The sequence below is a fragment of the Psammomys obesus genome, unplaced genomic scaffold (assembly GCF_907164565.1).
Source record: "Psammomys obesus unplaced genomic scaffold, mPsaObe1.curated_primary_1811, whole genome shotgun sequence".
NCBI classification, from domain to species: domain Eukaryota; kingdom Metazoa; phylum Chordata; class Mammalia; order Rodentia; family Muridae; genus Psammomys; species Psammomys obesus.
In genome coordinates, this window is record NW_026596125.1 from 4104684 (window position 1) to 4130384 (window position 25701).

Genomic DNA, 25701 nt, shown 5'->3' on the forward strand with positions numbered 1-25701 from the left:
ATTTTAAACATCTAAAATAACACATCCAAAGAGAACTCATCCTGTGTTCTTAAACCTGCCACTTCCTTTCCCAATTAGACTATAAACTCTGTAACAGCAGGCACCATGTTGGGACACTCACTGGCTATACCCTTGAAACTTAGCATAATAGAGTTCAACATCTGAAAGATGAAATGCACTCTTTAACAGATGATGCTGTGAGAAAGCAATAGCAAAGGCCAGGCATGATTCCCATTCCCAGACTGAGTTGCCTGTGTTATTCTGGGATAACTGCTGGCCATAAAGCTCTGGTCTCTATTGCACACACATAATTCCATTTCAGTGGTCATAAGAAACAGAAGACATCTGTTGACTTTACAAAAGCATTACATTTTTACCATTTACAAGATTTGGGAAACATTATTTTTGTGCTTTTTGGGAGGGGAGAGGGATGAGACGGGTCTCACACCAATGCCCAGACTGGCCTGGAACACACTATGCAAACCAGACTAGTCTTGAATTCACAATTCTTCTGCCATGAATCCTTAATTTCTGAGGTTGCAGGCATGAGCTACCACACCCAATCTCAAAGGTTTAGAAGTTTGTGAAGATGTGGACAAACACAGCTGTTCTTAGAAATATGTAGCAGACATTCTTTTAACATATAATTCATGTTAGAATAACTTTTTTAAAAAAAGTCAATTCTAGGTCTCTTGCTATAGGCGGACTCCATGAATATATATGGAAGAGAAGAAGGGAGGCATCCCCCTTGGAGATGGCAGTTTCACTTTAAGAATAGGCTGGAACAATCTCTGGTGTGTCCTTCCCTTTGGCTAGTCATCCAGAGTGAAGTCAAAGGGTTCAAAGTCTTTCCGGAAGCGGCGAGCCAGGGCCTCCTCCTCCTCTTTACTGATTTGACACTGCCTCCAGTCAGCCTTGTGGGGTATGTTGAGAATGGCTTCACTGGCCAGCACCTCCCTGCAGAGTACAGAGAAGACAAAATGAGGGCAATAACTGAAAGCCACCCCTTCCTCAGTATCATCTGAAGCGGTGCAGACTCCTTACTACTCACTAAATGAGTCCTAGACTAATTTAAATGAAATGAAAGCTCATTTAAAGCCCAGTTTAAAGCACTGGGTGAGGTTGGAGAAGATCTGCAAACAGAGATCAGTGATTTTCTGATTCCCTTCACACGGGCTTTTAGAACTTGGCAGAACAAAATGAAAGACCTCTCTCTCATCTTGGTGTTCACCACACTAAGGTTTGAACTTTCAACTCTATGACCATGGGCATGCTACCTAACTTACCTTATGGTACAATATCCAATAGAATAGCCACTAGTCAGGTGTGGCTATTTAAATTTAAGCTCTAATTAAATAAAATTTAAAAATTCAATTATTCAGTTCATTTTCCTTTTATTTTTAACTATATTTACTTATTTATGTGTATGGGTTCATGCGTGCCATAGCACCCATGTGGTCAGAGAACACATGGTGGGCATCAGTTATCTCATATCACATAGGTCCCACAATCAAACTAAGTCATCAGGTTTGGCAGCAGGCTACCCCATCTCACTGGCCCCTCTGTGTTGCAAGATATTTTATCACACTGTGAACCCTGAGATTGTGTTGTTTACTGAAAAAAACCTGTTTCTAGTTGTGTGGCTCAGCCCTAGCACACACCTTTAATCCAACAGCTTTCAGCTTGAATTAAATAAAATCAACCATAGGTCAAGAGTTGACAGGGAGTGAACACAGGAAAAAAAATCATAGAGAGTAAGAGGAAGTCTGGAAGGACAGAGACACAAAGGAAGTAGAAGGGAGGGACATTCAGTTTGAGGGGTTTTGAGATAGTGTGGAGAAGGAGAGCTGTCTTTGGCTGAGGAGGAAGGTCAGCTTTCTCTGCCTCTCTGAGCTAGCTGATCACCCCAGCATCTGGCTCCTGAGTCTTTATTGGTAATATCGAACGACTGAGATTTTGTTAGAAAAAACACCTCAGTCCCATTTGCAAGGATCCAAAAGTTAGATGTAACTTGTGATCGCTGTATTAGTGCAGCTTGCATTAAGCTCTGTTGGGCACTGCTCCAGGCACTGGCAACTGGAATGACGGGATATAAACAACAGAACTGGGAGGTTAAATGAAACAATGCATGCGAGCTTCCTGCCCGGGTCTGACCCAGCACACGCTGAATGGTGGCACTTTATTCCAACGGGAGCACTCTCTGTCTTTTCCCTCTTCAGTCTATCCCTTAAGGTCACTCTTGGCCCTTTCAAGGAGCCTTCCACTTGAAATGAGCCTTTCCTTCTCGAGTTCCTCCCTACTTGTTCATGGTACATCAACTTCTCCATCACAAGACTGTAACCGAGATCTGCTCTAAAACTAAGCTTCTGGAGATGGACCATTCCCTAGTTGGTTTTTCACTGACTGTCCTTGCAGCCCACCACCGTGTTTATAATGGGTCTAATGAAATATACGAAATACAGTGAAAGCATACAAACCTCCCAAATTGCAAAGGAAAATTTTTTTTAATTCTGTGGAAAAGCTTTTCTCCTGTGTCCAGTTCAACATAAAAATACGGTGCTCCCGGCTGTGCAATCTGAAGTAAACAGAGTTGTATAAGGACAAGTAAGACTTATATTAAAAAAAACTTGTTCATCTCCTGTAAACTCTAATTTAGCAAAGAATTTGGCGTAAAAATGTAAAAAGTTAGACAGTTTCAGAGCTAGAGTTTAAAAAGCCAGTATATTCCCAGTTGTGCCTATCCTAAGCCCCCATCTCAGGAAGTGCCTACTTTCTTTGTTAGCTAATTCATGTTGTTTATATGTGTGCATCTATTTACACACGCAGGTGTGTCCATGTGCCTGTGGAGGCAGAGAACGACGCTGGGTGACTTTTCAATTCTTCCCACCTCATGCTTTGAGACAGGGTCTCTCCCTGAGCCTGCACCTTTTCAGTCTAGCCAGAGAGTCTCTTGTCTCTCCTCCTAAGTGCGTGCGGCACAGGCACAGTCCTAGTACTTGACCTTTACAAGGCTGCTGGAGATCAAACTCAAGTACTCAGGAGCCATCTGCCCGGCTCCATGAAAAGTCTACTTCCTTACTCTTCTTAGGACAGCACCAAGACTTTGCTATGATGACATATCAATATCCCATATTCTGTCTTTTCAATATCCCATATTCTAGTGCCAAACAGCCCACTCCTTAGTATTTTTGGAATGGCTTGACAGTACCTCTGACTCAACATGTCAAAAATCAGATCTGAACTCCTCCCTGAGATCACCACCCCTTCCTGCTTCACCTGTTTGATGTCTGAGTGCTCTGGAATTTCCAGCAGCATTATTTGTTGCTCCTGTGCCTGGGTAATGAAGGCATCCTTAATGTCATCTGTAACACAGCAGCTGAGGGGCACAGGAATGACCTGGATTGGTATGGGAGGAATAGAAGAAACTCTTTGTACTTGTTTCAAAGAAGCTGTGTTTTTAACATCTCAGGAAAACAGCAAATCCATCACTGGGGTGGAGAAACACCCCTCAGCATACATTCTCCTCAGGCCAAATGGCCTCCATTGGCCTGGCTGTAGGACTTAAACTTATGAGAGCCTGTCATATATAGGAGCCAAGTTGTCATTAGTTAACACTCAAGAGAGACCACTTTATCTCTAAGCCTTTGCCAGCTCCTGCATAATGTATGTGGCAGAGTCAGGCCCATTTGAACACTTAACAAATGCACCAGAAAGACGCTACCACCAAAGAAACAAATCACTCAAATTCCAATGTACTAGTTTCTACTTCTAAGCCTTCATTCATGCTGGACTGCAACACAAAATATCCACATCTTACCTAGCAAAGATGAAGCCATGTCTTCATCTTCCTTGGAACCTTTCATAACTACCCATTCTTTCTAAACAGGGCACACACTATCCTGCTGTTCACTTAGTCCCAGCACGAACTTTTCTGTAAATCTCTGGGATTATCAGCAGATAAATCCTAGCCCTCTAAATGACCACCAGTTAAATATTATCATGAAAACAATAATAAATGCCCTAAGTATTAAATCAAATACTGAAGTCATCATTATTTAAATATTTATCAATCTCAAGGTCCCGAGAGTGAGCTCCAAGTTCTTGGGCAGAAAAAAACCGACCTGAAGCTGGAGGTGATGGCTCCTATAATTTCTTTCAAATAGAACCCAGCGCTTCCCTCGACTCTTAAAGAAGCGTTTCAGAGTAGCTTTATACTTCTCCACTTCTTCCACAACCTCTGCCGAAAGCTCCACCACTGACTGGTAGTGTCCAATGGGCAGGATGAGCACATGGTCATCAGATAAACCTCCTTTGGCCAGGGCGAGGTAGCACTGAAGAAGACCAACAGCATAACACAGCAAGCCTATATGTATGATCTTCCAGACAGAAAAACCTAGACAGACATTTACCTGACGAACAGGAGAAAATGCTCAAGATGTGTCCCTTCCTCCCAGACAGGAGGACATGATATACAGAGCAGCCTCAAACTCACCATCCTCCTGACTCAGCATCCCAAGTACCACACCTAATCCAAAAGTCTTCTAGTCTTCTTTCTTCCTCCCTCCCTCCCTTCCTTCCCCTCTTCTATTTTTTCTTTTCTTTTGTCAAGATAGGGTTTCTCTGTGTAACTGAGCTCTGGCTGTCCTGGAACTCTCTCTATAGACCAGGCTGGCCTCAAACTCACAGAGATCCACCTGCCTCTGACTCCTGAATACTGGGATTAAAGGCATGTACAACCATACCCAGCCTGAGATGTTCTTAATAGAAATTATATTTTTAAAGACTTGATTTTAAAGTTTAGAATAGGAGCTAGAGGGATGGCTCAAGGGCTAAAAGTACTGGCTGTTCTTCCAGATGACCTTGGTTCAACTCCTACCATCCCCACGGTGGCTCATAACCATCTGTAATGCCAGTTTCCGGGAATACGATGCCCTGTCTGGTCTCGGAGGAAACAAATATATCCATGGTGCACTGCCATACACACACACATCCGATTTTAAGGTCTAGAACAGCTTTTTTTTTTTTTTAAGCCCAGGCTTGAACTGACAGAGATCCGACTGCCTCTGCCTTCCCAAGTACTGGGATTACAGGAGCACTAGAACAGCATTCTTAAGTATCTTTTAAAGAAGGGGATCAGTTGTAACAAATTTCCATGAAAATATCAAATGAACTAGAAGCATACAAGAAGAGTTTGGTTTTAAACACTAAAGATTAGAGAGACTTGGGTATCCCTCCCAGGATCTAAACTTTAAAGTGGATTTCAGTTACTATCACCTTCTCTTCAACCAGAAAAAAAACCCACTTATTTCAAAATGATTTCTTCCTTCCTCCCCAGGAACACCGAGCCCCACATCTATATCCTTAATATACTGTGGGCTCATAAAAACGGCTAAGGTAACAAGTTCAGCATGCATGTTCCTACAGCTGTGATGTGCAGACTACATCACACAAAGTAAAAAGAAGGAAGTGGACAGTCTAATAGTGTGGGAAAACTCAGACAGATACAAAGAGGCAGAGAGCTCTGTTTTCTAACAATGATTATCTTTAATAGAAACACACACACAAAATAAATCTTAAAAAAAAAAAAATGAATGCCTCTAATTCCAGCACTCAGAAGGCAGAAGATTAAAGTCTAGCCTCAGTCCAGGCAAAAACAATAACAGAACAAAACCAAAATCATCAAAACATGCTGTATTGTTTTAATAGTCACTGTTTCAGAGGAAGATCCTTTGAGGGAGCAGGCAAAGGGCCAAGGAATATCAGTATAGGTAAGTACACAGGTACTTACAAAAATTATACTTTTAGTGTGGTGGTCTCAAAACTAAGGCTGAATGAGAAAGTCCGGTAACAAAATATATGCTGACTACAGACATGCTCATCCTTGATCTACGGACAGAAAACTAAACATGTCCACCGCTGATTTCCCACGACTTAAGCTCACCAAAACCTCAAGGCGCATGGCATGGTGATACACGTGTGTAGCTGTATCTACTTTGGAGGCTGAACAGGAGGATCTCCAATTCGAGGGCAGCCTAGGTACAGAGGAGGGGCCTCATTACCAAAAGCCAAACAACATCCTCCCCACATCCTCAGAGGCACTGAAAGTTTTTATTAATACCCACTTTTTATTACATTTCTTTGAAAAGATCACTGTAAAAGCCTTTGTTTTCGAGCCATTTCTTTATGTCACAGGCTACTACCATGAACATAAGCCTTTTTTTGTGGAGGGGAGGAAAAAGGAGGAGGGTCAAGACAGGGTTTTTCTGTGTAGCCTTGGCTGTCTTGAACTCAAAGTCACCAGGCTGCCCTCATACTCACAGACATCCACCTGCCTCTGCCACTGCACCCAGCTGAACATCAGATTTTTATAATGTGCATTCTTCAGATAGTTAAAGGCTAGACTAAGCAGCTACCCACATCTCTAATGTGGTACGTCCAGTTCTTGTGAACCGTTCCCCACTTTCCCAATCTGTCCCTGCCCTTTCCAGCCCTGTTCTATACTTGAGTAGTCTCTAACAATGTATAAAAGGACCTAAGTGAATGTTCCTCTTATAGGATACATGGACTTGCAATAGCTGTTCTGGACTCAGCAGACTCTCCCACTTACCAGTCTGTTCCCATGCTATTAGCATACTTTATGTACACCCCTGAAGAAGGAAAGCACAGCAAAGGCAGAGAAAGCCAAAAGGAAAATGTGATAAAAGAAAAGCAAGAAGAATGGCTGCAAGAAGAGACTGCAAGCCCTTTGCTAGAGACTCAGAAGGACAGTGCAGGGCAATGTAGATTTGACTACTAGGTAGGCACTAGTCTAGGATAAAATGCTCTTGAGGCCTTCTACTTGGCACGTGGAAACTTTGGTCAAAAGCACTACCAAAGATGCCATTTGCTGGCTTCAAATATAGAGGACCTGTTTCCTGGGGAATAGACTGTGGAAGAAAAGAAGAGACATTTCTTCCTAAAGTCTAGAAGAGAATGAGGCCAGGCCATCCACCCCAATCCCTCCTCTTCTATTGTAGGCTCTTGAGCCTCTTAATGCTTCCCAAACAAAAGGTAGTTCAAAACTTGCCTCAATACAGGCTGAGTACACTACAGGCTCACTTCAGGGGTGACAGAGAATGGCATAAAATAATCCAGTAACAAGGAGCCCAAAGCTGATCTAAAATGGGCACAGCCACAACAGTAAAACCTTGTCAAGCTTACTCTCAGGGTTCATCCACAGAACCACGGGCCAACTGTGTGTCCCAGGCCTTGACTCCAGAACACCTGGACATCGTACCAGTAATTAAGATGCAAAACATACATAGGAAAGTGTAGGAAGTTTGAAAGCAAGTGAAAAACCAATGAGACTCCAGTTGGTCTACAGGAGGACACAAAAAAAGAGCTTTCAATTGTTAGGGTGAACGAAGGAAAGTCACCTTTAGAAACCAAAATTCGAAGAAATCAATGAAAAACAGATGAGCACCACCAGTCTGCAGAAGCATTACACATTAAGCGTGCCTGAGGGAACATCCAAAACCAGGCGTGGGGGCGGAGCTAGAGTGCAAGCGCAACTCTGGTGATTAGAGCTCTCTCCCACAAGAAAGAGAGACGATTATCTTTACAGAGCCTGAGCATTTAATGTCTAACCCAGCTGCCTGGAGAAAACCACCCGAGAAATGTGAAACTGAGTGACTTCCCTGAGACATACGATATTCAATGGAGATTTATCTAGCCTGGTCACCATACTCGGGATCATCAGCTCCATAGACTAAGTCAATACCAGCCAATCGTGGGACTGAAATCATTATTCTAGATACATCAGGTATGGTATATAGTAACAAAGCTACATACTTGTGATGGCTTGGTTGTCAACTTGACTACACCTGGAATTAACTAAAACCCAAAAACGGAGGGCACACACACGTAAAGGATTTCTGCTTAATTTGAAGTGGGAAGATCTACTTCTGATCTTTGAGCTGGAAAGATACACCTTTAATCCAGATCTTTTTAGCTTGGAAAACCTACCTCTAATCCGGGCCATGCCTTCTGCTGGAATCCTATATAAAGACATGGAAGAAGAAAGCTTTTCTCTTTGCCTGCTTGCTCTCTCCCTGCTAACAAGACCATTGTTTCACTGGCATTAGAGCTTATTTCTTTGGGATTCCAATGTATACTGAAGACCAGCTGAGATATCCAGCCTCCTGGACTGTAAGCCATTCTAATAAATGACACACACACACACACACACACACACACACACACACACACACACACTCCAGCCCCAAGGGATCCAAAGCCTGAATCCTCAGGCACCAGTGCTGACATGTACATATACCAACAAACATTCACATAAACATGATTGAAAACAAAATAAAATTTAAAAACTAACAAAATAAATTCACACACACATGCATATATATATAAAGAGAGAGACTGACTAACACAGTCCTTGACTGAAAACTGAATTTATCACTTTAGTCTTTAATAAATTTCAGACCTTGTGGTTTTGTTTGTTTGTTACTTTAGACAAAACCTCACTCTGAAGCCCAACCTAGGCTAGAACTCATTATACTGTCTAGGCTGACCTTGAACTTGTGACAATTTTCCTGCCTCAGCCTCCTGAGTGCTGGGATTACAAGCATGACCCACAACACCAGGCTAACACTATCAACATTTTAAATCTAGTGTGTGTATATAAGCAACACATGACTGCCTTCACTATTTACTATTTAAAACAGGAAAATCAGTGAGAAATATTTAAAACAGTGAAGAATTAAGAAACTCAACTTAAAACTCCATGAAACCTAGACGAACCTAAGAAATATACAGGAGATTTGTCCTATAAAAGGGACAGGAAGGAGTGCTTGTGAAACCGATTCCATAAAACATATAGACTCAGTCTCCAAGTGGTTCCCTAATAAGGGGAGAAAAAACTCTATAACATCTATAATCAAAAAGGAGGACAATGGGCTAAGTATGCATCTCAATGGCAGAGTTCTTGCCCAACATGCACAAGACCGGGGTTCACTCTCCAACACTATCAAGAAGGGAGGGGAGACTTAGCCAAACTCTCATGTTGCTGGTGGGAGCACAAAGTCATGTAGTCATCTTGAAAAGTTCAGACAGGGCTAGAGAGACCCTAGCAGTTAAGAGCACATACGACTCCTACAGAGGACCTGAGTTCAGTTCCCAGGATTCATGTCAGGGGATCCAAGGCCTGAATGTACATACTTGTATACCAACATGTACATACAGCAACAAGACACTCACACACACATGATTAACAACAAAATATCTTTTCCTTAAGTGTAAATACAAATGTGCCAAATTGAGCTATTCTATTAGTTAGTATCTATCCAAAAGAAATTAAAATATATTACTTTTGTTTTATACTCACAAATACATGCAAACATTATCCAGAAACATTATTCCTGAGAGCCATAACAAAATGTCTATCAAATAACTAAAACATTATGTCTGTAAAACCTTGATTAGCAACAAAAAGGAATAAAACATTTATACATGAAATACAATATGAATGAACCTTAAGAATACGATGCTAGTCAAAGAAGCCAGATACACACATGCACGCTATATGTTATGATTTCAGTTAAATGAAATGACTGAACCCCACAAACCTAAAAGATAAAAAGCATTCAAGCTGTGGCCAAGGCTGAGGATGGAAACTGTAAATGAATCTAAGAAACTTTACTGGACTGATGGAAATGCTCTAAATCTCTCTCTCTCTCTCTCTCTCTCTATATATATATATATATATACTCTGTGTGTGTACACACATATATATACATATCTCCATATATGTACGTATGTGTGTATGTGGGATATATCTATGTATCACACACTTTTTTTTGTTTTTGAGACAAGGGTTTCTGTGTGGCCCTGGCTGTCCTGGCACTTGCAATGTAGACCAGATCTGCCTTGACCTCAAGAGATCACCCACCTCTGCCTGCTGGAATTAATGGCATGCCCCATCATACCTGGCATCTAAACCTCTATTATGTGATATTTGCATAATTCAATAAGCTTACTAAAATATCAGTGAATTGTACTCTTAAAAATGAGTATATTTTCATGGTGGTTACACCTTTAATCCCAGCACTTGGAAGGCAGAGACAGGAGTATTTCTCTGAGTTGGAGGCCAGCCTATTCTACATGGTGAGTTCCAGGACAGCCCATCTCAGAAAGAAAGGAAGGAAGAAAGGAGAAAAGGATTGAGAGAGGGTGGGAGGGAGTAAGGGGAAAAGTAGTAAATTTGATAAGCAGATCATACACCATGTAAAGTTAGTAAAAGCCAAGTTCCTATCCATGGAAGTAACTCACATGTGTGCCAATGTTGACCACCAAATGCTTTTCCACTTCAGGGCTGGCAAGGCAAAACCAACAAGGTCCTGGAGGCTGAGCTTCACATGGAAGAAAGGCAAATGTTGTTATGATCTAATCACGACAGACGTAATCACCCTACAGAATCTCTCCTTGTGGCTGGAGAGATGGCTCAGTAGGTAAAGGCGCTTGCCACACATGCCTGGCAACTTGAATTCCATACCCAAACCTATAGTGGAAGGAGAGAACTCACTCTAGAAATTTGTCCTCTCATTTCCTCATGCCCACCACAGCACGTACACTCATCCATACCAACAATAACTAAAGACTTTAAACACATCATTCGTTGTTATTCAGGGCTGTCTCATCTAGACACACTACCAAGATAGCAAAGTGCTGTCAAATGGGCTGGACTTGTATTTCTCACTATGACTGTCCAATGCCTGGCACCATTTTCATTTGTTTATTTTTTGTTTGGTTTGGTTTTTCGAGACAGGGGTTCTTTGTGTAGCCCTGGCTGTCCTGGAATCATTGCACTCTGTAGACCAGGCTGGCCTCGAACTCACAGAGATCCGCCTGCCTCTGCCTCCAAGTGCTGGGATTAAAGGCATGTGTCACCACGCCCAGCTCCCTGGCACCATTTTCAATGAAACTAAACCTCCATTTGAAGCCCTCTGAATTGATATTCAATCCACAGGTAGGTGGTCCACAAACAGATCATCACTATTGACTAAAGCAACATGCAACTGGCAATAGGCTGCAATGAAGGAATACTGACCTGAGTGGGGGCCATCTGGCACCCCAATTCTAGTCCCAGCTATGACATCAGCTAGCCACATACCCATGGGTTTACCTTCCTAAGTTCAGATTTACCTCTTTAAAAGAAAGAGGCTCTCAATAAAAGCATCCTGAAAGTCCTTCTTCTCAGCTAGATACACTATTATTTTATGCACTCACATAAGTTTTCTATTCTTACCATGTTTTACAAGACAAAAAGACCTTTTCCTATAGTTCTTACAGGAAAAGTCTCAAACAGCCCAATGCCATGCCATTTTTACACTATTTTCACTTTGCTCCTAATGGCACCGTAAAATTTTTCTTTGCCAGAAGATGCTCTCAGCAGAGCCACTTTCCAAACACCCCTCCCCAAACAGGCACGGCTCACAGGGAGGCCAGGGGACTCACGAGGCTTTCGAGGCTGCTTAGCATGAGGAGGCTTGTTATCCCTGCCTGTGGATGACCGTTTCCGTCCCTGCTTGTCATTCAAATCGAAGAAGAATTGACAGGCTGATTCTTCCTGAAATGGTCAATGGGGAGGGGCGTGTTATTCAGATAGCCTGTAGACAAGTAGCCAGCCAGCAAACAAAAGGGAGCTTTCTTGCCACTCACATCTATGTTTCTGCTCAGCCTTCCTTGCCTGCTTTAGGGAAGAGAAGTATATTCCCAGCCCTGACGCCTGGCCTCTCAGCCCCACATTTCAGCATACTTATCCACTAACAAATTTATCTCTTCTATGAAATAACCTAAAATGCAAGGTGTAGGGCAATTCTTCTCTAAGAGCAGTATGACCCCAATTACATTTTTTTTTCCTTTGTCTTGCAATGACATAGAATAGTACTGAAATTTCAGAGAGGAAACAAGTCTGATCCAGTGTCAACTAAGGAGAGGAAAGGGAAAGCGCCATTAGGAGGGAGGGTGAAAAGAGAGGGCAAGAAACTGTTTGGGAATGGACAGAAAAGTCACGAAAACAGACCATGCATCCTAACATGAAAAGGTGATTGGCCTTGCTTTGGTGGGGCAAAGTTTGTTGGTTTCCTTTTTTCAAGACAGGGTTTCTCTGTATAGCCTTGGCTATACTGGACTTGCTTTTTAGACCAGGCTGGTCCCAAACTCACAGAGATCTGCCTCCCAAGTACTGGGATCACAGGTGTATATCACTATGCCTGGTTCGAAAGTTATTTTCTAAAGCCTGCTATTAAGAAACCTCTTCAAAGTAAATCTTATATCTCTACTAGAAATTATAAAATCATAAGTCTCTGCTACCAATGGACCTTTGCCTTAAAAACTGAGAATAATCAACTTCGGACAAGGAAGAACAGTATGAATCGACTTGGGCAAACACTCAACATGTAATTGTTAACCCCAAAATACAATTTAAAATTTAAGCTTGATTATAATCTATTAGGATCTTCTAAATTTGTTTTGTTTTTGTTTTTTTGAGACAGTGTTTCTCTGTGTAGCCCTGGCCATCCTGGAACTCACTCTGTAGACCAGGCTGGCCTCAAACTCAGAGATTGGCCTGCCTCTGCCTCCCAAGTGCTGGGACTAAAGGTGTGCACCATATCCACCCCGCAGGATCTTCTAAATATTGTCATGATTTGCCAAGAGAAAAAAACATTGTGATTAAAACCTGAAGTTGTTTGATGTATGAAACTATAACCTCAAAAAGCATACCCACAAAGAGCAACCTGGCCCTGAGTCCCAGCCTTCAATTGGAAATTACCTGAGGGGTAGGAATTTGTTTTCCTACAGCTGCTTCCTTTCCAGAGTCTCGGTAAGGATTCTCAGTGACATCTGGAGGCTGTTTTACCAGTTCTGCTACAGCCATCAGCTTCATAGGAACAATACTGAATGCATAAAGATACTCCAGAAAAGAAAGTGTAATGTTAGGGGAAATACTTGATTGTCTCACTGTGATCAACCTATTATGATGACAACTTCACTGAAAGTCTCTGACATTAAGTAAGATTACAGGCCTGCTTGTGGCTATGAGAATACACAGCAGTGTAGCAAATGCCACTCCAGTAGCCTCTGCAGTGGCTAATGAGGACTCACACAGTTAACAAGTGACAAACCAAAGCCCCAGCCCTTAGATAGACGAGGTTCCTCACTTGGATAGGGGACAGTGACAACCCTCACTACATGACTCAGGGGGACTTGTTCAGTTTGTCACCATATCTTTTGTTTACATCAGCAGAATCATGGTACTCCCTTTCTGTCTTCTGAATGAACGCTCCAACTAGAAAGGGAAGCTTTCCCTCACTGACAGTGCACAGTTCTTACATATGCTGATAACTGTCCTTAGGGATGAGTAGCAAACCAGAAAACAATTCAAATGTATTTCATAAATCTTGGGCTAATGGCATAGGATCAAAGATTTTGGCATGAATACATGCTTTACCTCAACACAACAGTGGGAATGAAACCTGAAGTCATAAGGATATATTATCTTCAGTTTAATTCTAATTAAACAATCAGCTTACAGAGGAAGATTATTCCGCCTGTTTTCTCATTTGACTGCTTATTCTGATATTAGCTGTCTCACGCAACAGTCTAACTTTTAGCATTAGCGAAACATTCCCAGGGAAGTGAAAAATACAACTTACTTTTCTGTTTTATTTTCTTTCACATTGCACTATTTTCTAAATTCCAGATATAACTAATAATTCAAAAGCCAAGGAAGGCCTAATATACATACACACGTACATACATACATATATACATGTGTGCATGCATGAATGTTTTGTTTTGTTCGCTGTTATTGTTATAGGGTATTAGTATGCAACCCTGGCCATCCTGGAACTCACTATGTATACCAGGCTGACCTTAAACTCACAGAGATCTGCCTGTTACTACCTCCTGAGGGCTGGGATTAAAGGCGAGCAGTGGTGCACGCCTTTAAGAATATTTTTAAGACTATAATTTAAGAATATTCCTGAAAGGATTTTATTATCTCAGCTAAATGAAGCTTTGAGAAGCAAGTACACATATCATCTGAGGGCAAGCCCATACATGAGCAATAGATGCAATCACATGGATGCAGAAAGAAAAGAAGACCATTTCTTGCTCTGTCATATCCCACAGAACCATGCCTTTCTCTAAGGCCTCCTACAAAGCACTCAAGGAAACCTAACCTTTACAGAGGACTTGCTGAGGCTGCTGGGAACTCAGAGTTGGAGCCAGAATATCTGAAAGCCAAGTAACCAACCAACCACTCAAATCTTTACCTTTTTCTTTTCCGGATTCCCAACATTGGCCAGCGCTATGAAGCGAGTGGCATGCTGTGCACTTTCTTGTAGAACAACATGGTTTCTAAAATGTATTTGAAAGATAACAGCCTCTTGTCACTTTATTTTGTTTAACAAAACAGTAAGTCTTATTATGGCATTTCATAGATGAGTCTTTCTACTCTGCTTTAATTCATCCCCTTTTCTCAAAGAGCTCCACCTCCTTTCACTTCATCCTAATTGGTACCACAGACAGTGGTGAGGGATGGGAAAGAGAAACCCTTAAACGCTGCCGGTGGGAACACGAGCTTGTGCAGCACTCGGGGGCCATCTCACAGACCAAAGTCAAAGCCGCCAAGTGACCCTGCTGTAGCACTAGGCTTGTACTCAAACAACTCGTCTATGTTTATATCTTCACTTGGAATAGTGGAACCACCTAGCCTTCCAACTGATGAATGGATTTAGAAATGGTGGACACACACACAGAATTTTCAACTATAAATAACAACAAGAGCACAACATTTGCAGAAAAATGGACTGAACTAGAAATCATTATGTTAAGAGTCATGAACTACTTAGAAAGACAAATACTACACATTTTCTCTAAAACCTAGATGTAAAAGTGTGTATGCGTATGAAGCAGAGAGGGAGCGCTCTTAGCTGAGCTGGGTGGTGAGCAGGAACAGGGCAGTAGACTACCATTTTACTTCTGATTCACAATTGTGAAGTAGATAAGATTCCATAGGGTCATGAAAGAGGGAAAGTCTTGAATTCCCCTCAGGTCATCTGACCTCAGAGAAATTACCTAGCACTCTGGTGGGACTTATGTATCCCTAATCTCGTAGGGCCTGATAAAACAAATGAGATCACACCTCTGAAAGAACCAAAACTCCAACTTTTGCCCTTTAAAAAGTTGTAAAATGAGCAAAATGTTGATTACTGGAGCCAGATGATGGAGATATGAGGGCTATGTTTACTAAGATGGATCGCCAGCTTCCTGCTCCTGTGCTAGGCCTTCCCTTCCATGATGGAGGCTCCCAGAATTATAAACTAAAACAAGCCCTTTCTTCGTTAAGTTGATTTGGCCATGATATTTTACCACAGCAACAAAAATGAAACTAATACAGTCAATCACTTGGTTTGGTGCGTTAGTACTAGAAGGAACCAAGATCTATGGCTAAAAGTGAACAAGATGACGTAAGTTTATAGACAACCATGAGATGTCACTCGCCTGTACGGAAGTCTCTCGTAATACGATTTTTCCAAAGCAGCAAAATGATACCTCGGTTTCAAGCTTAAGGCAAGACTGGAGACCAAAGCAGACCCACATTTCTTGGTGTCTACTTCTCCCTAGTAAATAGGAACCTGGTTATCCACACAGACTCAGGAATGATGAAAAATGCAAATGCAAAGAAACAAAACGTTTTAAAATATCTTTCAAATTCATATACGGATACAAATGTATACTGCAGGATTTGCACAGTGAGCTCCATATCCCGGGCAAGAAACATATAAAAGTATTGAAATATTATAATTACAGAAATGGCACAATTGTTGGAAACCAGAGGGTACTAGGTAAGGCAATCAATCCCTCCATAGTAACCTCTGAAACATACATTAAGACCCCCTTTTGAAAACAGGTCTCTCCCTAGAGCTTATAAACCATCTTCTCCATAACATGCTTTATAGAGCACGTGTATCTGATAAAGTTACTAAGTCATGGTGAATGCGGAAAATAAACACTAGTATCCAGAGAACCTGGGAGGCAGCAAACATTCCAGGGCCTCATGAACATATAAGCCTTTCTTTTGTTCAGTCAAGAAAGTGGCACAACCATTACACCTTTGTTAAAAAGCTTACAGGCACCTTTAACCCCAGCAGATGCAGGAGGATCTCTGTAAGTTTGAGGCCAGCACGGTCAACATGGCAAGTTCCAGGCCAGCCAGGGCTACACAGAGACCCTGTCTCAAACAAAACCAAAAAAATAAATAAATAAATAAATAAAAAATAGAAGCTTGCAAGTAAAATATTTTGTCACAGTAGATTTGTTCACAGAACACTGCTGGCTTGTCTCCTGATTTCCTTCTTCAAGTCTCTGCTAAAAGGTGGGTGACTGACCTTGGACTTAGTGGCAGCATTATGAAAATTAGCTAAGTATATTGTTTTCTTTCCCATAAAAATCTTGTATGGTTGTTTATAAACTTTGACCAGTTTCCACCCCTGCTGCCCCATGCTGACTTTTATGTCTCCCTAGAATGAGGAGCTTCCTTTCTAGAAGTGGAGGAGCCCCAGTTTGGCAGGAGAAACGAGGCTCTTTTCCTTTCCATACTCTCCCTGACAATGCCTGGCATCTTGCTGACTTTTTGGTCACAGACACTTAGTGCTGAGTCAGCAAGGACTGATCTACATATACACACTCTGGAACATCACTTACAATTCTGAATCTATTTGTGAGGGCCTTATGCTCAAATTCAATCTTACATTTCCCTCCACTAAGACTCGGCTGATGCTTTCTACTCTTACACAACCTTCCCAAAGTCTTCCTTAGGCCATGTCTATAGTTTACTGGAACTGTCCCTTCTCAAGGCTATAAAAATACACAGGTGGGTGCCAGGGGATGCCAGAATAATAGTGTTCCTAACAGAAACTCATTCTTCAGCACCTTGTTCCCCATCTATAGATGTTTACATTACTAGATGCAATTTCACAATGACCCAGTTTTAAAATATATTTCGGTAGCCAAAAGCCAATATTCTGGAATGGAAGGAGGAAATAAATGCAACTGGAGAAAAGTCAATAGCTATAAATCTTTCCACTGAGAATTAATAAACTTGCAAAGTATATAAAGGAGGTTAAGGGAGGATACTTGTAGAGAACATAATTTCAGGAACCATTCGCTTATAATTAACATTCAGCAACCTCATCTGTAAATTATATTTTTATGAGATCAGCTTCTGTTTTTGTCAGTAGACGGAGCTTTTAGAATCTTGAAAATTTGCACAAAACATTTCTTGCAAAAGGTATTAAGAGTTAAAATATTCAAAATAAAGAGAAAAACTTTAAAACTCAACTTAAGCCAATATAATTTGTTTTAAAACTTGCAACAAATAAGCGCTACTCACAGAGGAATTCCCGAAGCTCCCCACATACTTGGGCCATGGGGACGTGAGCAAGATATCAACACCCTTGAACTGGGATGCTGAGCACAGCATTGTTCTCAGGGAAGACACATCCTTGGGACTAAAACTGTAACCTGGGACTGGTTCCTCTAAGGACTCTACGCCACTGATGTATGCAATCTGTAGCCCTGAGCTTCCAGTGAAGATTCCTTTTCGACCTGGGTTCAAAGAAAAACAACTGAGTTTTGTTAGAAACTTCTGAAGGACACTTGGCACTCACTCTCTTTGCCCATGCCTCCATCTCCTGCCTTTCCACTTGCCTGAAGGCGTGTACTCCTTACAGCTCCCATCTGGCTGCTGGGATCCAGTCTCCTGGTTCTCCCAATATCCCTGTTCCATGTATTTGAAGAGCTCTTATGTGGAGGCTGCTGGTCACTGACTGGAACTTCCGGTGGCCTCTCACCCTTCACTCAGATTCTCTAAACCTGATGTCTGCACACTGAACTGAACTGGAGCACCTGTTTCCCCTCAGCAAGTTGTCTTAGCTCCTTGATTCCCCCTCACTCACTTTCTTAGTAGCCTGACCCTCTTCTCAGCTTTATTTTCATTTGTATTGTACCAACTCCCCAAAGTTTATACTAATTGGTCAACTCTAGAAAGAACTATCATCTGCAGCGCTTCAGGCTATCATAGGTCCGACAAGACCACTGCTGAAAGACATGGCTCAGTGCACTTCATCAAATAAAATGGGTGACAAATATAACAATGCACTTAATACAAACTGAAAAAATACACAAGTCAGGCCCATGTTCAGAGTTCAAAATGTCTGTCCCACAACTGCAGCTAAAAACAAGTAAGCAGAGGGACTAGAAGGAAGGCGCAGGCACTAAGAACACTGGCTGCCCTTCTAGAGGATTTGGTACAGTTCCCAACCCCACGTGGCAGCTCACACAAGTCTGTAATTCTACTTTTAGGAGATCTCCAAGATAACACACCTGTGGTACACATATGAACATATATGTAGGCAATACACCTGTACACAGAAAATAATAATGAATCTTTTAAAAGAAAGGTTGGTAAGATGGCTGTTTTGCAATCTAGAAACCTTAGTTCAATCTTTAGAACCCATAGATACAGTTCAGTGGCAGAATACATATTTAGCAAATGTGTGAGGCCCTGGGTTTAATCTCCAGTAACACAAATAATAATATAATACTAAATTTTAAATCATATTTTAAAAACTTTCCCTCAGCAATTTGCCAAAAGGAGTCTCACATGATTGGAGAGAGCTGAAATTGTTTCTATGAGCACCACAACTGCAATGCAGGACTAAAAGCAAAGACAGACTATGGTGGAATGGGAGGAGAAAGGCTTTTCTAACAAAGGAAATACGGCCAGGCAGTGGTGGCGCACACTGTTAACCCCAGCACTCACGGCAGAAACAGATGGATCTCTGGTCTACAGAGTGAGTTCTAGCAGGACAGCCAAGACTAAAACAGAGAAACTGTATCCAAAAAAAAAAAAAAAGGAAATACAGATGCTTTTTAGAGATGAAAGACCACAAAGAAATGTGAAGGAAGCACTTTAGAAAATAATGACTTGAATGATCCAAAAAACTGTAAACTAACAGCAGACAGTGCAGAGGGCAATAGCAAAACTTGACAACTGCTTTTGTTCTGAAATTGAAGAAATGCAGAGGGCTGTGAGCACCTTTAATCTGGAATTAGTGTCCCTGAAAGTGGAAAAAAAGACAAAAGAAACAAAAACAAAAATAAAAAACAGAATGAACACTATAAATTTGAGTTGCCAAAGCCTCAGACTGAAGCCTACAGTAAAGCTAGTTAGAAGCCAAATTAGAAAGTAAAGTATATGTATCCAGAAAGATACATATGTGTAAGGATGCAATTTCTTTTATTTGAACATAATGTGTACATTAAGTTTCCTTATATTGTGGCCACAGAATTGGTCACTCTGGTTCCTGTACAGGGCTACAGGAACACAAGGCGACTGAGGGGAAACAGACAATGAAGAAAAAACATCATTGTCCAAAGGGATATAGACACAGGCTTTGAGGAAAAATCTTCATCAAAGGGAAAAACAAAACAAAATCCTTACTCTCTCAAGCAGTAATGGCAGAAGAATCCAATCAAAAGTTTTCCCAAAATATTAATCCCTGGAATATTTTTACTAAAATTCATTTAAAAAATTTTTAACTTACCCAGGTAAGTAATGTTTTCAGCTAATTCACAGCCATCAGCATCCTGGAAATATTTTATTGTTTCCTGGTTATTGGCACCAAGCACATATGTCTGAATAGGAGCTAATGAGAGAAGCAGACATGCCACCATATGGTTAGTGGATCTGAAAATTGAGAAATGTTTCCTCATAGGAAAAATTGTCACAGCGAGAGCAAAGAGCCTGTGTGTTCCTTCCATAGCCATTCTTAGTGTGGAACATGCTCACCAGTAAGGATTCCTAATCCAGCTCTACGGCTTGACTGTTAAATGATGTCACCAGGCCAAAGAATGACCATGGTAAAGTAGATGGTCAATTTATGTATGTGTGTGTGTGTTTATATATATATACACACACACACATATATATATATATATTGAAGAAAACACAGCCTAAAATGAAAGCACTTGATAAAAAAACATTTAAGCTAAAAACAAAACAAAACAAAAAAGCTTACTTGGACTTATTCAGTTCTTGCCATTCTAAACGAGCATTCTATGGGCAGAATGAAACTGAATGCAAAATGTAAAAAAAATGGAATATATATATATATATATATATATATATATATATATATATTTTTTTTTTTTTTTTTTTCAGCTAAATGCAGGTTCAAGAGGGACATAACACTCCTCGTTATTTTATTTGTTTTAGACAGTCTAACATGTAGCCCAGGCTGGCCAGTCATGGAATTAAGATATTCCTACCTTAGCCTTTCAAATACTAGCATGGCGGGCATGTGTTACCAAGGGCAAGAAACTCTCCAAAAGCAGCTACGCTCACCAATGCATGAGAGAAATCATCAGCAACTACTATGTGACAAACAGCCCAACAACTACAGCCCCTGATATTTTGTTAGAAATCACACATTAAATAAAAATAATTTCTGTACCTTTCTTGTTGCCAGTCTTGTACTCCTCCCACTCAGCATTTTGGATAGAGCCAAAAAAATTTCCTACACACAACAGCAGCTAAAATGAGTTTTTTAAAGACACATGAGATTAAAACAAAAAAAATTAAACATTACATTATTGGCTGTAAAATTCAGCTAATTACTCAATTTAATAGTCTCAAACCAAGCATTTATTCTTAATTAATTTGTAGAATTTCAAAACATCTTTAAGAATAGTTAATTAACTGATAGTTCTATGAATTATTAAACTCTGATGCACTGTCTATCAAATCCAAGTTGGGGGTGGGGAGAGAAATGAACTCTCAGAAGGCAGAGTGTAAGTGCTTTCCATAGGTTCCCAGGGCCTTTTTATACTTCTCCTCCCTTGCAATACTCAGTGGTGTTGAAACACTTAAAGAATACTTCTCTGAAATATGAAGCTTAAATATTAGAATTCAGAAATGTGGGGCTTAAGAATACATTTGCTGCCTACTGTTTTTACTTAACCTTTAAACCAATGAACAAATTCTCCCCATGCCTACAATGCTCTCCTGTATCCCAGAAATTCATAATCTACTTGGCAGCCACACATACAACATTCATTTCCAGTTCTTCCTTTTGTGAAGCATTTGCACATCTGTTTTCTGATCTAGTCCACAGCACACACTCATGAAGCAGATCTGTGATTACCAAACCCTGGTGTCAGAACTGTCTAGATTTGTCCAGTTTGTTTGTTTCTCTTATTTTTTGGCACAGTAAGAAAGTAACAAGATTTACATTCAAACAGTATAAGGAAATGAACAGTATATAGGTCTCCCTTAACACATCAATCCATAACTACTATTAAAAAAAAAATCAACCTAACAAAAAAACGAAGAGTCAGCCATAAAATTAACAAAGAACCTACACTTTAATGTTTGACCACAGTAGTAAAATTTCAGGAAAAATGATCATCTTACGTCAAAGTTTCCACTTTTCTTCTGAATTGTTCGAACTCTATTGAATAAAACATCAAACTTTCCTTCAACATCTCCACAGGCCAAGCTGCAAACGAGAGATAAACATTACAGCAATTCAGATCTGTAGGCCCGTTACACGGGTATTTGTCTTCCGGATTGGAGAGATGAACCAGGCTCTGCTGGAGTCCTCCGATGTTTGGTGCATATCAAACGTTCCTAGACACCAGGCTGCGTTTCCTGAAGATCTCCCCAACGTCTCCAGTTTACCTAGCACATATTTAATACCTAGCACTTCGTGTCTTCAAAACCCAGCCAACTCCTTCTCGTTTACAGATTTTGAGAATGGGTTTATCACCAATTTGATCACTAAGAGTCAGTGAGTCCCTTATTTAATCTGAGTCCAAGTATCCTGTTCTCCAAAGGTTTTTCATAACCATTCTCTCCTCCTTATTTCCACTGCCTGAGCCTCACTACACAGCATCAGTTACCAGTTAGTAAACACCAACTGAACAACTACACTATTAAAAGTCCACAATGTCGAATACTGTCCTGAGAACACAGCAGAATTGTAAGAGCAGGAAGACTCATTTAAAGCCTCACAGAGTTTACAACAAGGTAAGAGAAGCTTCAATCCTAAAATTATATGGAAAAGGCTAAGACAGGAGGCAAGCATAAAGTGTTATGGAGCAGGAAGCAGAAATGGCAAAAGCTAAGGTTTATAAGGTGGACCATCCCAAGTTATAATGCGAATTGTTCTAACATCTATGTTCTGACTTACATAGTCCTTTGTCTGTTTTTTACTTTGTGGGAGGGATTATGTTGGGAGGGTATACATGTGCCACGGAGAGAGTTCTCTCCTTCCACCATGTGTGTCATGAGGAGCTGTACTCAGGTCATCAGGCTTGCAGGGAAATGCTGCTACTCACTGGGGCATTTCATCAGCCGTTATTTATTTTAATGCCTTTTAACTAAAAATACTACAGTTTCTATTGTTTTGTCAGTATGTCTCTCTGGTGTTCTTTTATTGTTCCTACCACTGAACATTTTCAAGCAGCATAATGATATGCTTGTACATGTTTCATCAATACTTTTAAGACCAGTAAATGATGGTCTAGAGGAACAGTTAACTACAACTGAAAGTGTAAACACGGGCAATGGCCAGTGGACACAGGGAAGAGAAAAACAGATGAGGAGCTTAAAGTATGAACACAAACTAAGGAGGGAAGTAGGGTGGGTAATAAGGGAGAAGTAGGAATGAAGGAGGCCGAGCAACCAAGAGTTATGATGAGGCAGAGAATCCTAGTTTATCTGGTTTGGGATGCAAGATAGACTGTACTTGATAAACTAGTGCTTTCTCTGTTTTCTACTCATTCAACACACAGCCATTAGTTTGATGTTCCTTCCTAAAAACATTAAAAGGTGCCCAATTTCCTGTAGAAACAGTTTTTCCTGAGGTCCTAGCCTGTCTTTCCAGTACTTTCTCTAAGTTTTCCCAACTAAACTCTTCCCAAACTGCAGAATGATCACTCTGTCCCTGCTCTTCTCTAGGAAAGCGCTCTCTCACTCTCTCTTCCCCCCTAACAGCCCCACTGTACTCATCCTCAAAACTTTTTCATCCATCAAGGCCTACTAAATCTCTGTAGCTTTCCTGGACTGACAAAAAAAACCACTCTCTCTCAAAATCTCAAGAACCCATATACCATTTCAGAACAAACTCTGTCATAACTACTCTGTCGTCTAATTTATTCTCTAAGAGCCGCTAAAATCTTTTCAGTCCCCGTTGATTATCAATTCCTGGAAGGCAAACTCAATATTCACTATTTGGATGTGGGCCCCTTTACAGCTCTTTCTGATCCCAATAGCTGAAAACGGAAATCTATAGAGTGTCTTGTAGTGGGAGTTCCTCACAACCAAAACATCACCAGGCTCTATTAATTACATCTGCTTAATAAACCATCAATTCCTGAACTTTCTCCCTCTGCCATCATTCTACCTAATCCTAGCTGCCTTAGACTTTGGCTCTGAAGACACCAGGGCAAAACAGAAGTGGAACAGGAGAGCAGGAAGCCTCGACTCCAGCTCCCAGAAGCCCCGCGACCTCCCCCTCTCCCTCCGCCTTCCCCTTCCGGTCTGGAGAAAGCCCCTCCGCGCGCCCCTCCGCGCGCCCCTCGCCTTTTCTCCTTTCCTCCTACGTCCCTGAGTCTACCGATGCAAGGTCACTCACAGACGCAGCGGCTTCTGATCCATCGGTACCGACAGCCTGTGCAGGCACGGCAACCCAAAGCGTGGGGCACGGGAGCGCCTCCAAGTTAGAGCGCTGAGCGCGGAAATATGACATCACACAGCTCAGCCAATGAGCCATTACCTAACTACAGGGCGAGCGGAGGGATAAAACTCTCTCCGCGGTTTTAAGGCGAGCACTCTGTAGTGAAAGGGATGGAGGAATGAGAAACAATTTTTTTTTTTTTTTTTTTTTTTTTGCGTTTTCTTGTGTTTGTCTTAGAAACATCTGGAGTTAGTGAACTGCGCGCGCGTGTGCGTTGTGTTGGGGCCGAAAGAGGATGCTGATCCTTTGGAGCTGGAGTTACAGCCCTGAGGCCTCTGATGTGGATTCTGGTATCCAAACCGTTGTTCTCATAACAGAGCAAGTGCGCATAGCGGCTGAGACGTCTCTCCAAGCCTGGCTGGGGGTATTGTTTTTGTTGTGGTGTGTGTGCACGCAGGTGTCTGTGGAGGCCAGAAGTTGACGTCAGGAGTTTTCCTCCATTGCCCCACCTTATTTAGTGAGATGAGGTATCTCATTTAAACCCAGAACTCATCCGGTTAGACTAGTCTAGCTAGCCATCTTGCCCAAAAGACCCCGTAACTCTGCTGTCTGAACTCTGGGATTGCCGATAAGTGCTGGGGATCCCAACTCTAGTCTACGTTTTTGTGGTAAAGGTGACTGAGACATCTCCCTACGTAGAATAACCTTGATTCTAACTCTGCACTTTCATTCTCAGAGTTATTTGAAAGTGAGTGCAGACCTCATATGTAAATAAAAATATTCTCCCTCAAGTGATCTTAATATTAGAACCCTAATGAAGATGGAAATTAATTCAGCAACAAGGCCTAATAAATATGAGTATTTAGGAGTTCTCTACAATTGAAATAGACTGTGGGTCTATTTTCATTCAGGAATTAAACAAATTTCACATGCTCATTTGCTCCTATCTCTAGTCTCTTTTTGTTTTCCTTTTCAGGACATTGATTTTTCTGAATCGGCCAGTCCAATTAGCAACAGTGTAAAAAGAGGTGGAAACTACTGTCCTGCCAAATGAGAGACACGCCAAGTAATCAGAAATTAAAGGTTAAGAAAGACTCTCAAGTCTGATTTCTCTCACAATTTCTGCGATGCTTGTGGGGGGAATATTAGATCATTTGCCTTGTACACACTAACACCCCCGCATTGTTGGCAGCTTAGGCCTTTGGTTACCTTTTGGGTCAGCGACTATGAATAGCTAATGATTTCAGAGATGATAAAACAGTAGAATATGAAAAATTGTCTATGAAATTCTGTATTGTTGCAATTTTCCTATAGGTTCAAATCATTCCTAAAAATGAAAACTTACCCATAGGAATGGAAGGTAGCTGAAAATGGCTTTATACAGTGTAAGTATAGGGATAACAGGAAACTTTTGTTGTTTTTTGAGACAGGGTTTCTCTGTGTAGCCTTGGCTGTCCTACACTCACTTTGTAGACCAGGCTGGCCTCAAACACAGTGATTCTCCTGCCTCTGTCTCCCTGAGTGCTGGGATTACAGGCATACACCCAGCTGGAAACTTTTTTTTTTTTTTAAAGCAGGACCTTTGGATACATAAGAATTCTATTTTGGGGGGCTGGAAAAATGGTTTCATGATTAAGATCACTTCTGCTCTTTCGGAGGATCTGAGTTCTGTTCCAAGCACTCATGTGGTAGTTCATAACCATCAGTAAGTAACTGGAGTTCCAGGAAATTCAGCTCCCTCCTCTGACCTCCACAGGCCCAAGGTACATGATGCACTTGTGTACATGCAGACAAAACATGTGCACACATATGTCTTTTCTTATTTAAATAAAAGGCCATTACAACTCAGAGAAGGAAGGATAGACGATGATGAGTCTGCAGCAGCCAGGGCAGGTGGAAAGAG

The 25701-nt window shown here is 41.2% G+C and overlaps 1 protein-coding gene and 1 non-coding gene across 2 annotated transcripts; both read right to left on the bottom strand.

Moving 5' to 3' along the window:
- Positions 1 to 348: 348 nt before the first annotated feature.
- On the bottom strand, positions 349 to 23853 carry Cwf19l1 (CWF19 like cell cycle control factor 1). The gene is made up of 14 exons (XM_055591688.1): positions 23757 to 23853; positions 21533 to 21617; positions 20574 to 20652; positions 19665 to 19766; positions 17450 to 17664; positions 15559 to 15677; positions 14328 to 14412; positions 12824 to 12964; positions 11506 to 11617; positions 10321 to 10400; positions 4122 to 4331; positions 3277 to 3396; positions 2478 to 2575; positions 349 to 957 (listed from the first exon to the last, which is right to left on the bottom strand). The coding sequence occupies exons 1-14, from the start codon at positions 23777 to 23779 to the stop codon at positions 813 to 815; spliced, it is 1614 nt and encodes a 537-aa protein (XP_055447663.1). The 5' UTR covers positions 23780 to 23853; the 3' UTR covers positions 349 to 812.
- Positions 3583 to 3728, bottom strand: LOC129665236 (small nucleolar RNA SNORA12). Its single transcript, XR_008718354.1, has one exon. It is a non-coding gene; the product is annotated as a small nucleolar RNA SNORA12 (small nucleolar RNA).
- Positions 23854 to 25701: the final 1848 nt, after the last annotated feature.

Coding starts and splice junctions, on each gene's coding strand:
- Cwf19l1 (XM_055591688.1), bottom strand. CDS start 23,779: ATGGATCAGAAGCCGCTGCGTCT. Junction 10,401..11,505: donor TAAGCAGCCTCGAAAGCCTC/GTGAGTCCCCTG, acceptor TTCCATGTGAAG/CTCAGCCTCCAGGACCTTGT. Junction 2,576..3,276: donor AGCACTCAGACATCAAACAG/GTGAAGCAGGAA, acceptor TGTTTACTTCAG/ATTGCACAGCCGGGAGCACC.